Source organism: Corapipo altera, unplaced genomic scaffold, assembly GCF_003945725.1.
Source record: "Corapipo altera isolate COAL_440 unplaced genomic scaffold, ASM394572v1 78, whole genome shotgun sequence".
In the NCBI taxonomy this organism is placed as follows: Eukaryota; Metazoa; Chordata; class Aves; order Passeriformes; family Pipridae; genus Corapipo; species Corapipo altera.
The window spans coordinates 5,271,970-5,287,652 of record NW_020884904.1 but is presented as its reverse complement, the minus strand read 5'-3'; the positions used below and the strand labels follow the sequence as shown (position 1 = coordinate 5,287,652).

General features: G+C 36.7%; 1 protein-coding gene across 13 annotated transcripts in view; it reads left to right on the top strand.

Annotated features, from left to right (window-relative positions):
* The window catches only part of SOX6 (SRY-box 6), a 379,857-nt gene that overhangs the window by 286,399 nt on the left and 77,775 nt on the right, over window positions 1–15,683 (top strand). For all 13 annotated transcript variants that reach the window (XM_027651062.1, XM_027651061.1, XM_027651063.1 and 10 more), the window contains one exon: window positions 2,434–2,513. In XM_027651062.1, coding sequence (XP_027506863.1) covers window positions 2,434–2,513 — 80 coding nt within the window. The remainder of the gene's footprint in view (window positions 1–2,433; window positions 2,514–15,683) is intronic.

The window sequence follows — 15,683 nt, the reverse complement described above, 5'->3', positions numbered from 1 at the left end:
TAATTAAAAATGAAAAGCAGAGCATTCCTTACATGTTCAGTTTGCTCAAGGGAGAAAGAAGTACCTTTGCTCTGCTTTTACTGCTTGGTGTCAGTGAAGTACTCCAGAACTAAACAAGTATTAATTTTTCTTCTCAGCACAAAGATGCTGCTAACATACCAGCACTTAGCCATAATTTAACACATTAAAATGAGGGGGAAGAGGGACAGTACTGGATTTTAATACAAGTAGATGGCATAACTATAAAATTCTTTTTCCTGTAATAAAAGAAAGAACTGTAGCCAGCAGGTGAGCAAGAGAACACTACAGGGTGTGGTGAAGATACTATTAAATTAACTGTGAAGCCAAAAACTCTGTGTGTATGCGCGTGTGTGCTTGTGGGTATAAAATATCTGGCTATTTCAAACCATAGGAGCATGACAGCTGTGAAAAAGGAGTGCCGCAGGGAATTCTTTTAGAGTTTGATTTTTTTTAAAATATGTTTGACATGGAAAATGTTTTAGTACAAATAAAGCAACTGGTATTGAACTTAAAAAGTGTATGCGGAGGGGGAGGGAGAAAGAAGAGATTGCTGTGTGGAACAGGAATGAATAATTCATGATATTTAAAGAAAGAATGCCTCCAAAATGTTCTGCAAGGCAGTCCATGCTGATAAGTCGGATGGTTATTTTCCCCCCCATTTAAAGCATCATTAATTCAACATCTTTGTGATTTTTTTAAAAAACCTTGTAAGATATTTCTCAAAGAAACATTATTTAACTTAGATTAGGATCTTATTTATTCAGATAATTTAATATAAATATCAAAGACATGAGTGGAATTATTTAACCATAAAGAGGCAGTTTTAGCACTTTTAGAAAATAATCTAGGGGGTTTTGTTGCTTTTTTTTTTAAGGAAAAAAAATTCACCAACATCATTGCAAACTAAAATCAGCCTCATGGAATGGGGAAAATAAGAGGAGATATTTTGAACATTACTCCATAGGACACCAGTACAATATAGTGTTAGTGAATGCATTGTAGCAGAGCTCCATACGCAATCAGAATCCAATTGTTACTGGACTGTGTACAAGCACATACTGTGCTCAATGGCCTGATGAGGTATTATGGATATGATGCAAAGAGACCTTTTGGATTAGACATGTACAATTTCTTAAAAAAGTGAAGCAACCAAATATTTTAACTGAGTTGAATACAATAGAACTTCAGGTGGTAAGAAAGGAGAGTTCCGAGGAATCCAGTGACTGCAAAGATTTTAGCTATTGTTATTTATTTAAGGGGGTTGACACAAAAAAATCTAGTTTTTGGAATGCCCTAATTAAATTATATTGCATTTCTGCATTTTCTCTCATTGCTACATTCTGCTTTCAGCATGGAAGAGTTTGTGTAAAGTAGACTGATTATTGTAAGTCTCAAAAATGTACAGAGAGCAGCCTGTTAAAATGTAGCCTGTACATAACTGTACATAACTCTACAGACTGTACATAATACTGACTTTAAATAAGTAGCTTCAGCCAAAGTGATATTCCATTAAATCATATTTACTGTGTAACTTATCCATCACTATATTCATTTTTATATTTCAGATTACACTGCTAAATTATTTCAACCTTCCTTAACTCCGTACGTTGACTAAGAGTCCCGAGTATTTGTTGTCCCCTAAATGCAGATGGCACACATTTTCAATTTCTAGTGAACAGAACACACAAACATTAGTACCCTAATCTTCATGTAACTGAGCAACTGTCTAATCTACCAACTTCAGTAGTTTCCCAGATCTCAGAGAAAGTTAAAATTGTATTTCCAGCTATTTTAAGAAGTGATTTAGTTTTTTTTCTCTATGACTACCTTAAAGAGTTTTCCCAAGACAAAGAACCCCAAAGGAAAACAAGAAACCTCAACCTGTATTGAGCCAACTGGGTAGCTTTCACAGAAGCCACTCGACGCTAAAAAGAAATCACCCTTCATTAAACTGGACTGAAAATTCTTAGGTGATAACAAATCCTTCATTAAACTGGACTGAAAATTCTTGGGTGATAACAAATTTCTTTTGTTTAACAGACATATGGTGAAAATAATTTTTTTTTCCTCTGGGAGCCACTAGGGTTTCCTGGAGTATCTTATCTGTATGTCTGTGGCTCTAAGGCCCATTCTGTGCCCAGGCTTACACGCTTGATTTGAACATTTGCTTTTGAAAATGAAAATCACGAGCATCGTATTTATGTTTTGCCAGTTTGCCTACCAGCTATCTGCTAACAAAAAAAGTTCCAAGGGAGCATGGCAAGTCTGTGCCCAGTGAAGCCTTTTGTTTTTGCAGATGTTTAGGCTTAAAGGAGTGCTGTGGAGCACAGGCAATCCTAGGTCCTTGTTTGCACTTGTCTGTTGCTATTCTCTGCTCATTGTCTGAACCTGCACGCATTGTTCTCCCGACAGGTGATAACTACCCTGTGCAGTTCATTCCATCAACAATGGCAGCTGCTGCTGCTTCTGGACTCAGCCCTTTACAGCTCCAGGTATGTGCCAGAACAAAAAAATGTGGGATGGAAGCCAACATTTTAGGGGAAAACTGCTAACCAGCTGTATGCTAAATAATAGTCTGAATGTTAAATAATTTTTGAGCACAGCCCAGGAGGATTAACACCTTATGTACTTACACTACAGCAAATACAATAATGTGCAGCCAACCTTGATACTGTGAGTGAAAGACATTGTTCTATATGTTTTATATTGGCAGTTAATGGTATTTTTTTATTTATATGACCAGTTGATGAGAGACAAGTTCAAAGATCATTTTGTACTCTATTTTCATGTGGTCTCTCCCCTGTAGCTGCAATGTACTACCTTTAATTGAAGCAGTCAGTGTATCCAAACAAAAGTATGTTATTGTGGGTTTTTTCCTTTTCTTCTTTTTTCTTTTTTTTTATTTTTCAAACAGTGTGGTGTTGACAATACAATAAATTGCAAACTCTTTTAGCTACTGTATTTAGGTAATCTCAACCTTTCTGTGCATTAAGCTGGTCAGATGCCAAGCATGGTTAGGAGCGTTAGTTTGGCCATTTATTTATTTTTGGCATTTACAGAGTGAAATGTTGTGAAAGAAAGATTTATGTGCCATATTATTAGCTAGCTTCTTGTGGCAAGAAGTTTTTAATTTCACAAGAAAAGACACAACAATGTCATAAATAATGAAGAAACAGTCAAAAGCTTTCAGAGTTAAAATGTGTGGAAAGAAAGTGACAGTGAACATGAGAGGAAAGGCCATTAAAGATGCATGTAACTATTTGCAAGTAAACCTTTGAAACCCCTATTTGAGTTAGGTTAGAGTCAGGTTCAGAAGCGAAGTAGGAATAAATTGTGCCTAGAGTAGCAAAATATTGCCATGTTAATATCCAAATACCTACTTTGCTTACCTTTCTGTAACTATATAATTTTCCAGAGGGACCAAAGCAAATTAAAAACCCTCTTGTCTTTACCCTGTGCTGATATTCTTGCCAAATTAACTTAGGATGAGTGAGAATGGCAGCAGAATTCACTGTTCATTGATGGTCCAGAGCTGGCAAAAAAGACCTCTTGAGCTTAGGTCTGGCCTAACGTACGATCAAAATTTGTCAGAACACCCTGAGTCTGCAGGCAAAGATCTCCAAAAAAATGCTTTTGGGACATGATAATGTAATGTTAAGACTGTACCTTAGGCAGGCTTCAAACCAAAGGGAAGTTTCTCAAAAGGAAAAATAGCAAGCAGGTATCCTTTGAAAGTCTGTATTTGACTATTTATTGAAGTTAAAGTCTCATTAGCTTTGGTAGAGAAAATACTGCAGAAATCAGCTTTGTGAATAGAGAGAGACTATTTTTGCTGCTTTGAAATGCACTAAAACAAATACTGTGCCTACACAAGGCTGTAAGGCAGGAAAGCATGAAAACTGTTCAACTGTCAAAGAAACAGGATCTAAATGACAGACATTTTGATTCTTTCCTTTTACAGGATCCATTTGTAACTTGACCCACATATTTACACATTAGACTTGATCTGAACCTACAGCAATAGTACAATTTCATTAATTTGTGGAAATGATAAACTGAGTTGTTAAACTTGATGAGAACAATTAGAGAGAAAACAACTAGCCAAGAAAGTGGTGTTAGTAAATTCAGAAACATTCAGGCTTGAGGGGCCTGAATTTCCATTTTGATATATTTGTTGTAAAAGACTTTTGTTTGTTTCCCCACCCCCGTTTCTATTTTGTTTGAATTTCACCTCTAGGGGATTTCACAACCTTTAAAGTTTCATGGTTATAAGAGCTTAAGTGCTAGAGTACTTAACCTTAGGTTGATACCTGCTCATCAGATTGTCAAATTGTCAGAAACTAAATTTTATTTACTCCTACTATTAATATTCTATTAATATTCTCTTTGTGTCAGTTCTCTAAGTGTTCCCTAAATGACTACTTATTTGGGTGTGTTTGTTGGAGGGAATTTGTTGTTATACCTGATGCGTCATGAAGACTGTTAGAGGTGTAGAATTTCAGCTAATTTTTCCATCTTTCCTTCCCTTCCCCCTTCTTTCTCTGTTCTGCTTCCTTTCTTCCATGCACCCCACCCACTTATTTATTTACATGAATGCTGTGGCCATGGTATCTGAGTATTTCCCAAGTGCTTAAAAATACTGATCACAAAACTAATCTCTGTTCCTTTCAGCCAGTGGGAGAAATAGCTAATTCATTTGCAGGTTTGGTTTTGTTTCTACATGTGAGTGTATGTGTAATATACATGTTTGGAGAACTTGAGGAGGAAAAACTATGTCAAGTCAAAGAGCTTTGCAGTAGCTCTAATATTTCAATTTGCCATGGCATTATTATTAGTTCCAAAATTATGTTCCATAATCTGTATGCAGTTGCAGTGGACAGTCTGTCAGCTTCAAGCTTGTAATCCCTCCTTTTTCTCCACTTATGGGTTTTTCTTTGGGGTGGTGCTCCAGGTGGGAGCTAGTAGCAAATTTGTGTTCTCATCTTCCTGTGTGATAGGGCAACTTCTATGCAAGCTCTGAATCTAACAGCACAGAGAACCATTTACTCCCAGGTACGTCATGTAACGATAGCAATGTTTCTCCAGAGGGCAAGTTGTAATTAATGATTTGCCCATCTTACTCAAGCTATTTAACACATTGTTATTGAAATGTACTTTCTCTGAATTCTATATTTGGCTTCACCAGGGAACTATGTATCTTCATGAGTTAAAAAAAGACTTTACTGACATGATATACAGGAGTTCCTCAAGTAACTAGTTTCACTTGTAGAGGCAACGCTAAAAAAAATAAAATAGAAAAAAAAGTTCTCCTTCAGCAACAGACTGGTTTGACCCATCTGCTCTTTAGATTTTGCATCACATTAATCAGCTCATGGTAAATACCATTAATACTCAGTTGCAGCTTTGAGTATCCTGAAATAAAATAGTAACTACCACACATTTATGACAGTCCATGTTCCCAAACTGGTGGCTTGCTTGGCTTTGGGTGGATATCAGATAGCTTCTTTTAATCTGTATACTGATCTCATGAAGGTGTCATCAAAGGTGTTGTTGACAAAAAAGGCTTAAAACTCTGTGTCCCACACTTTCTATTGCTGTCTCAGCCACATCTCACCAGTTTCCTCAACAACTCAGCCAAAGATTTAAATAATATGCCTGGTAGGATCAAGCCTTGTTAGGATTCTTGGTATGAGGAAGGATTTTGCTGATGGAGGAACAGTTCTTTAAGTAAAGTCTAATCAGAAAAACCAAGCTATTTCTGTTTGCCCTTCCAGCTTCAAACAGCTGTGAATGAATCTGGTCAAATCAAATATCTGCTAGTTTACAGATATGTTACCAAATATACCTGTAGCATGTGAGCATAGTGGTGTGTGAAACAGTTCTGATACATCTATGTAACAAAAGAATGTTGATCGGTGTGAGCTGTAAAACCTGTCAATAATTTCCCTTTTGCTTCTCTTTACACATACCTTTTCTGGAGCTTCTCTCCTTTCCTGTTTCCCTGAATCTTTTCTACAGTTGTCAAGTATTTGCACTAATATTAACTGATGCTAGATGTGTGTGGCCAGCAATCTTGCTAAATGAGTGAACTTGATCATGAAATGGGATTTCCCAGATCCCATGTTGCTGGTAGCAGTAATTTAGTTACTGGGAAGTCATAGTGGTGGCAGAGGTGGCACCTATATCCTTACATTCAAGGCATGTTACTATATGCTCCTTATTGTTTAAAAAGAATCTGCCTTCATTCTTACATATTTCTACAAAGCTGTCTATGTGGTAAATAAGGAAATGTCGCAACTCTCTCAACCACGACTGATAAACTGTTGATAGAAATGGAAGCACTACAATGATGCTAGCTGGAGTTATTCCTAAACAAAGTGAGCACTGGGAAAAAAAAGCAAACCAAAAAAGCTTTCGTTCATAACTCTTTCCCCAAACTATTTGTGTAATTTGTCCTTCAAAATTTATCGCTTATAACACTAATGAACCTTGGCAAGTCTTAACTATAGTTGCAGCTGTGTTCTTGAAACCTGAAGTTTTTATAATCCGTTTAAAAAAAATAAAATTAACTAAACACATATTTTTCTATTTCTTTTCTCCCCTCCCATCTCATCCTGCTCCTCAATATTCTCTTCTAATTGCAGACAAATATTATGACCTTTTTTTTAATACTGCTGGGTGCAGATCCGGTGTACTGCTGAAGCATTGCACAGCCTGCCTCAGGGGCACAATATTAGTAGAGGGAAGGCTAAAGAATGCTATTTTTAGTTGAACAGTTCAGCAGATGGAGGCATGAATACTCATATATCTGAAGGTTGAGGGGTTTGAACCATTAATTTTGATAATGTATTTAACCCTGGGAACAATCAGAAACTGTAACTCCAAGGTTACAATGCTTTTGACCTTTAGAGGACAGAGGGCACTTGGTACAGTAAACAATATATTACATTTCTACTTATTCCAATTCTCTCACACATATAAATTTCAGGACATAGTTGACATTTGCTTTCCTCAGCTATTTTAGTGCTGGTCCTTAAAGTAAGTCAAGAAGAATGTGCAGGAAAGAGGCCAATGTAATGCGACAGTCATGTAAATATGGCCTTTAAATAGCTAAGTTGTTAAATGTGGCCCTTTATGAAGAAATATTATTCTCAGGAACTAGAATCTGGGTGACTTATTATTTCAATGAAAAGGTTGTTTTAGTGGACTGCTGCTCTTATGGAGTTTCCTCTGTATGTTGTAACCTTACCACAATTTTTCAGTGGGGCTAATATGATATGATAGTGATAGCTCACACTGGAGGTGATTTGGTCCCACTCTGGTACCACATCATGCAAAGTGATGTACCTGCCTTATGTCTTATTAAATGATGCATGCTCTTCTTCAACAAATATAGCAGTTAAATATCACGCAGCTTAAGTATTTCTAATTAAAATATCTCCATGTGTCAGCATATTGGTAATGTATTATTTTAATCCATTTATTTTGTTTATGAAACAGTGACATATGTTTAGATTGTGAAATATATGAGCCTTAAAAATCACTTTATTGAAGAAAATTAATTTCTACAATGCTGTCTCAGTAATGTGTTCACTCACCCAGTCAGTCACTGGCAGGGCTGCCAGTCTTAATGTTGGTTAGACACAGTTTAACAGTTTTATCTGACATAACACTCTCGGATGTAGGCAATAATAATTTTTTGAAATGCAAAAACCATGGGGTTTTCCTTTTTCTTTCCTTTTTTTTTTTTTTTAACACGATGAAGGATGAGGATTGGGTAAATGTGAAAGAGAATTGGTTAGACCAATCAAAATTAAAAACAGCTAGTTACCTTTTCAAAGTTAAGACACTGTAATTTGTTTGTCAGCGGGTAGATGTTTGGGTCAGCACTATGAGTGAGTGACTGTCAGCGGGAATTCCTACAAGACAAGTAATTTCCCTCAATGAATTACTGACAGATTGCTCACTTCTTCGAATCACTAGAGAAAACAAACTTAATATTGTTACAGGCAGAGTTTCTGTCTTCATTAGCCTTATAGAATGATTTTATCTAGCATTCAAAGACTACTGAGCTCTAGGTGGACATATTTTAACAGAATGTTCCTTATTATGATACAGTGAATAGTGGCCTAAATTAAGGGGATGGTGTGTGCAAATTTCAAGATATGGAAGTAGTAAATTAAATATTTTGGTCCTTTTCTTATGTAGAAATTTAAGTTGTAGCGGAGAAAGAAAAGAGGTCGAAAGAAGATTTTATTAGGGCTCTGAGAGACCAAGCATGTCCTTTAATGAAAATAAAATTAAAAATATGCCAACCTTGCAATACTTAGGAAAATTTAATTAAAATCAATGAAATAGTTATACTTCTGCCTTTCCCTACTTGAACGTTTATGTCTCTGTACGTAATATCTGTGTTATCAAGTTGAATTATATTAGTGGCAGTATCAATGAAAATGATGTCATTGAGTCAATATTTTACCATATGACCTCCTTTCTTTGCAGAATTTCTTAATACTTTATCTTCTCCTACTCCTTCTCATCTTCAGCCCTGAATTATCTGGCAAAGTGATTTTCCTCAGGAAAGGACAGGCCATCAAAATTGAGACTTTTTGCAGAAGAGTATCAATTGTGAGGAAATTTTGCCCAGGAGGATTTTCCTACCTCTCCCAGTAATGTCATCTCCAATCAAAATGAGAGGAAATCTCCCTCTTCTTCTTCTTTTACCAGCTTCTCTTCAAGCTGGTAAAAATGGACAGACAGACAAACAAAGCCATTAGCTAGAGTAATCAGCCTGGTACAGCAGCACTGCAGCTGCAAGAGGCTTTCTACACCCATTTAATGCTCTGTACCTCTGAAAACCTACTTTAAACATCATGTCTTTGCTACACTCATTCTTGCTTAATTGAACAGTGCCACATTATTTATTAAAAAATGTATAGGAATGTTTAAGAAAGAGACTGTTTCTATAATCTGAAGCAGTTCTAGTACTTGTCTTGGTGGTGGCAAGCCTAAGTCCATTCCTGGGCTTGTGTTTTCACCATTTGCAGGAAGGTCCTTAACCACCAGACTGTCACCCAGACTGGCACAGCTCTCTCTTTCTGTTCCCTTCAGATGCCCAACCCCTCCTCCACCTTGGGAAGTGCTCCTGTCCTGCTCCTGCTGTCCTCTCCCAAGAGGGAAGACTTTTCAATCTGGCAGCTAGGGATCAGGCTCCTGGCATGATTCCCACCTTTTGCACCTTTAGATCTTACCGAGCAGGACAGCTGCCTTGCAGGCCCATATGCTCTGTTCCAGGGAGAATTTACCATTAAGATCATAAATGGCACAGGCATCAACTCACTCATCAGGAAACTTGTATGTTTAAAAGGATATCATCCTTATAGCCTGGATTGCAGGAGGTTTCCTGCATCTCTTCAGTCTATATCAAGGCAAAAGCTAGAGCCCAAGTGACTGGAAGAGGCTGAGCCCCCAGCATCAACAAGATGTTCTTACTGCCTTAACCACTGGCTGCCCCTCGCTGAAAGCCCAGGCTCTATTTTAAAATCATTGTGCTTTGCAAAGCTCCCTCCCTGGGGTATGTATTCACTCAGAAGCCAGTAAGAAGCAAATAAGTTACTGCTGCATTTACTGACAGAGCACCAGAGGCACCAGTACTACAGAGTGCCATCAGGGGACGAGCACGTTTTTTAAAGCTCTTTTAAAACTGTGGCATCCCTTTGGGGAATAGGCTGACTGTGAGGCATACTCTGAGCTGGTAGTTGGATTCCTTCAAGCTTTCTAGAAATGTATATGGTGTATGCCTTACAGAAATTAGCTGCAAGTGAATATGTTTCTGGAATTTTATTATACTTTTGATAACCATTAACCAAGCTGCTTAATTTGACTACAAATTACAAACATGAAGGATTTTTTCCTGTGAAGGTGTTAATGTATTTGGTTGTTTAGGAACTTATCAGGAATCTGATTAAAAACAAAAATGTCTTTTAAGTCAGGTCTTTACATGAAGGAAAATAATACAATTCAGTATCATCATTCCTTTCTGACTAATTGCTACAGAAAAAATAAGACTTAATAACTCACTTTTAATCTGAACTAAAAGTTCTAAGAATAAAGGTGGTTAGGTTAGAGCAGACAAACACGCACTGCTCAAAGGAAGCAGAAGAATTCTCTTAAAGATGCATGGACTGGAAAGATATCATCACTTGCCTCATTTCCAAGGGTCTTTGATTATAAGACCATATGCCCTCCCACTGACCCAGTTCAGAAAAAAATGAGAAATTCATAGGAGATGAGACAAAACTCATCAAACTGATGTGTAGATGTTGCGATCACCAAGTAGAAGAGACTTTATGGATGATAAAATAGGAATGGTATGGCCTCCAACACCCTGCTTGTCTAAAATGTGTTTAGTCTGTGATGCTTTTAGAATCCATATGATTGAGAAATTAGAAAAGTGTCCTAAATAGAAAATATGGGAATCATCTGTCTGTTCTTAAGACTCAGCATGCAGGCTACATATGGCTGGAGGCACACCAGAAGGCTTACATGGCTGTCCTGAAAAAAAGAATGGAGGGAGGAGCATATTAAGGTGTATGAGAAGAAAACACATGATGTTTGAATGTTAGTATTAAGGGATTATTTGAAACTTAATGGAATCATTCACAAAATCTATTGAAGTCACTATAATAGGGCACGTATTTTGGTGTTGTGCATGAATTATGGCAAGCAGCTAAACACAAAAAATAAAGAAGTATTTCCGCTGTGGGAAAAGTGAGGGTGTGCTCTCAGGTCCACTGGAATTTTCAGAAGTGAAAAATCAAAGAGGTAAAGTCCTTTCAAAAAACTTGAATCATTTGTCTGACACACTAGAAACAGAACAAGTCACTGGATTTAACTAATTTACAGCATTATTAAATAACACTTCTGTGAACTATCCACAGTAATTCATCCAGTACAGGCCATCTCTTCTGCTGCAGTCTTCTACACTTAGAGGAGGGCTAAGATCAGGCCCATAGCCCATTTAACCCGGTCCCAGCACCCAGCACTGTTGCTGAGGCATCTTCACAACCACTGCAGTTCAGAAAGCATGGCAATCTTATGCCCAATTCACATTTTCTTGTGAATTGTGATGAAATACATCAGCTTCCCATGAATTTATAACAGTAAGTTCCCAGTTACCTGGTTTTGAGGTGCAAATGTGAAATTTTTTTAGATGTAATTTTTAGAAGTCCATTTGAATATGTTTTGCATAATTTTGTGTATATTTCCCTCAAGGACATTATTTAATTTTCCTTGAAGGTGCATGAAAGTTCAAAATACACCGTAAAAGATCAGTGTAAGTGATCTGCTAAGCAACCTGCAAAGCACAATTATTTCTAATGCTGTAAAATACCTGTAAACTGGTCTTGTTTTCTACTTCACAAAGAAAATATTTCACTGTTTTCTGCATTTAAATATACATTTTAACTATGTTGACTTATCAGGTAACACAGCAGGCTGAACAGGGACAAACCATTTTTAATGATATGTTAATTGAATGGGATGCAAGAGATGCACCTGAGTGACTTTTTTTCCCAGATGTACCCCAGCTGACTGATAAAGCTTCTCCTGATCAGTAGAGCCAGTATATATTTATTATAGCCCTGTCTTCTGTCCATTTTTACTAGTGAAAATTACAGAATGGCTGTGAGCTACCACATGAACTGTGATTCTCTTATAAAAGTAAGAAAATACTGCAGTTTCAAATCCCAAGCAACACTTTCAAATATTCAGCTCTTAAATTTAGGGTTGTCTTGGCATCTTCTCTTCCAAGATGGGGATTCAGATGTGGGAATTGAGAGAGGTAGTTTAAATGGGACTCTCCTTTTTTCTGACCTGCACCCACTTATTACTAGGATGGGGTCTCATTATTCTGTTATGGGAGAATGTATAAATTTAATTGTAGTGCTTTTGCTTCTCAGTGTGCTTAGCAGTGGTGAGTGTTCAATTTTCTTGTTCTGTATCTGTGCAGTTCTACACAGGGAAACACTACAATCATTACATTAGACAATTTCTCCATCTGGCTGGTCGGGGCGTGAATGAACCCACCAACTTAAGCCAGATTTAAAAATATATTTCTAGGGAAGATTTTTTGCCACTTATTTTTTCCATGTCCTGGTTTCCTTTTTTCTTACTTTTGCCTTGGTTTTCCTTTCTGCTGCCTGGTTGACAGACCCAGAAGGTGTACACTAGAAGCAGCAGTTGCACAACCATCTTCTGTCCTGAATTGATTTAATCCCCTATAGTATTAGAAGAATAATTATGTTTTTAGACCCCTTCAACTAAGATTGTCTACATTACTGGCAATCATACCAGTGATATGGACATGTGCTTACTAGGAAACTCATTCACCAACTCATTTCACACAGCTCAACAAGCAGTTACTCATAATTGCTTGTAATCCTGCTGACATGAGACTGAATGAAACTCCTGACTTCTCTCACAAAGCCTATCTATATGTGAACATTTTTTAAAATAAATATCTGAAATTCTGAAATGCAAAATTTGATAAGCTTTGATAGCTATCATCCCTTCAGCAAACTTACTGTAATTAATTGCTTCTCAATCATATAATTTTATTTCCCTTATCACAGCGGTCCTTTTTAAACAGTTTCTTCTTTTTACACTAGCTTTAGTGTAGAACACATTTCTACAGATAAAGTATATGCGAAACTGTCTGAATTTGTTAGTTAACTTTTCATATAGACCTCTCACATTTATTGTTAAAAATACTTTATATTAGCAGTAAGGATTTTTTGGGAAGAGCTTCTAAAAAATACCAGAATACATTTTAAATTCTTTCTATGAATAATTTGATTTACAGTGTTATCAGAGAAGGTATTATAATAGCATTAAGAAAATGAGAAAACCTGAACTATGATGCAACCATCTGGTTATATTTTCATATTTTCCTGGTAGATCTGTTCATATTTTTAGTTTTAATAAATACTGCTTATTCACTTTCCTTGGATGCAAGAGAAGGAGTTTAAAACACTAGAGCCTTTGTTTACAGGTATCTTTGGAGCTATGCTATCTTGTCCTTGTTTCTTTTCCTAGGTGAGCTTGTTAGTCTGGTAACTTTGGTGCTATCCACAATTTTTATGAGTTAGAATTTATGCCATGAAAATGACAATAGCAAATTCTAATAGAAAAATCCTGTACAGATTCAACTTTAACATTTCTCATTTTTTCTTTCCATTATCCACTGGAAACTAGAAATTATTTTTCAAGCAAATGCAGTTGTCTTTTGTTGTGACTGGCTTTCTACCAAAGGTGTTTAGGCATACTTGCCTGTCTCCTTCATATCAAAAACATAATTGTTTTTGACAAACAGAGCTTGTCACAGTTATTTTGTAAAATCATAAAAATGTTAAAAGTTTTTTTTTTCAAGTAACTAAGATGTGTAGAACAACATATAACCTGGGAGAACCACAAAGATAATTTTGTGTTCTTTCCTGTGCATGGTAAATAACAGGAGAATTGTGATCAAAAAGTAGCATATCGGTAATCTGACAGCACTAAATGAAGAAATGCAAACCTTTGTGCTTAAGAGAAAGATTTTACTGATGTTTCTGCTATCCTCCTGTGGAGGGAATAGCTATAGATATTTGATGAAGATTTTAGAATCTTTTTTTACTTGATATTTACAATATTTTATTAAAATAGCAATTTTATTAATGTTCACTTTTTATCTGTACTAGAAATACTTTATGGTTGTAGTTCAGATGCTGTAGTAATGCAGCAGCAGTGTATCCATTCCATGAGGACCAGAGAGAAAATGTTGACTTGCTCAGGTTCACAGAGGGTGGGTGAGTTTAAATGGAAGGTCTGAGGGATGATTCCTCCTTTCTGGGTACAGGTGCTAACCCTGTGTGGAGGTGGGACACAGAAGTGTTTGGTCCTTCCTGCCTTCTGTGCTCCTGTTTCCTGGCACACAGAGGTGAACCATGTCCCCAAACTGGCCAGAGAAAAGGATAAGCTGGGAGGTTGCACTGTGAGAATGCTCCTGCTCTGTAAGTGCAGAGCAAGACTGCAAGTTTAACAGACTCTCATTAGGTCCTTCTCTTGAGGAAAAAATACAGCGAAAAAAGAGGCACTCTCAGTTTATGCTTTGATCTTGCTTTCGTAAACAACTCAAAGAATTTGCATGGGAACAGGCAACTATTCCATTATTGTCGCTAGCAAAAATACGAGAGAATAGATACACAAAGTGGAAGAGATGAGAACAGTTAGCACTCCTTTATTCCTTGTCAGAACTTAATCTAGATCAACTAAAAATGTTTGCTGTTTTTGTCATGCCTCAAGATAAAATGTCAATGTTTACATACTCCTATCTTTTAGACAAAAGATGCTTATTGTTTTTGAGCTCCTGAGTTACTATCTATAGGAAATTATAAATATGTAAGAGATGACTAGGTTTATCTTATTTTTAAGTTCTGGGCTTTTTTTTTTCTTTTTTTTTTTTTAAGAGCATTTGCTATAAACACAACAAACACCTTTTGTTACACGCTTCTGTGCTTTTCCTTATTTTGTACTTTTCTTACACCATAAAGAATTAAACCAGAGTGAAGTTAGTAAGATGAGATGCTTATGTGTTATGGTCTGTTCCCCCATTAGAAGAAAAAATGCTAAGCATATATTGTGCAGAAAGGGATTTTTTGTTTGTTTTTTTTTTTTTTTTTAATGATCCTCATATTTTCTAGATTTTTCAGTCTGGAGAGCAAATGATCAAACTCCAGTTTTGGGGTTCCAAACATTTTGTGTAAATTTTTTTGCCTGTATAGGGTTTTTTAGTGATATGTATACTGAGCTGTGCAAACTGCAGCGTTTCATTCCCACCCTCCTTCAATTCCCTGCTTCGTGTGGCAGTCTCAGTGTATTCAGCAGGTTGTACGCCAGCAGATGAAACAGATGTTTAGGCCATACTGGAATGGAGCGGCATGCTGCATCAGGACCTGGATATTCCTCTTGACATCTGGATGCTGCTGGGCTGGGAAGCCTGCCTTGGGCCGGGAGGCTGTAGGAGCCTTGTGGCAGTAAACATGGGGTCCTTGCTGCTCTTTAAGCGATTAGTGCACTGAAGCAGCAATAATGCTGAATTATCGCTTGGTTGCATTCTTCTAAGGAATCTTGGGACAAAGGGATAGTCAAGGAGGAGTATTTACAGTAAAGTCATGTTCAGAAAGACAAGACTAATTACCATGTGTTAAAAAGCTTTCTTTCAACTAATTTAATAGTAAAATTATTATGAATACTTCAGGAAACTTTTTACAAGGCAGCAAACAAATAGCTTATGCAAACCCCTCCCATTTTCATTTAAAATCATTACGATGAAAAAAAGATAACTTCAGTTACTTTCCAATTTCATGCTCTAGTCAAGTTGTATGGAACAGACAGCAAAATGTGACTGAATACATGAAATTGAAGGTATACTAATGTTCATGCCTACTAGAGACAAAAATGTGAACTTCTAATAGCTGCAGGGAAGAATATTAGGTATGGAAGCTGTCTGACTTATGCATTGCTTCTTTATAGTTTCACTTTATCAAGTAGAAAATTCTGCTGTATGTGCTGATACAGCCTAAATAGTCTACTGCAGCACTTTCCTTTATGGTGTGTATTAT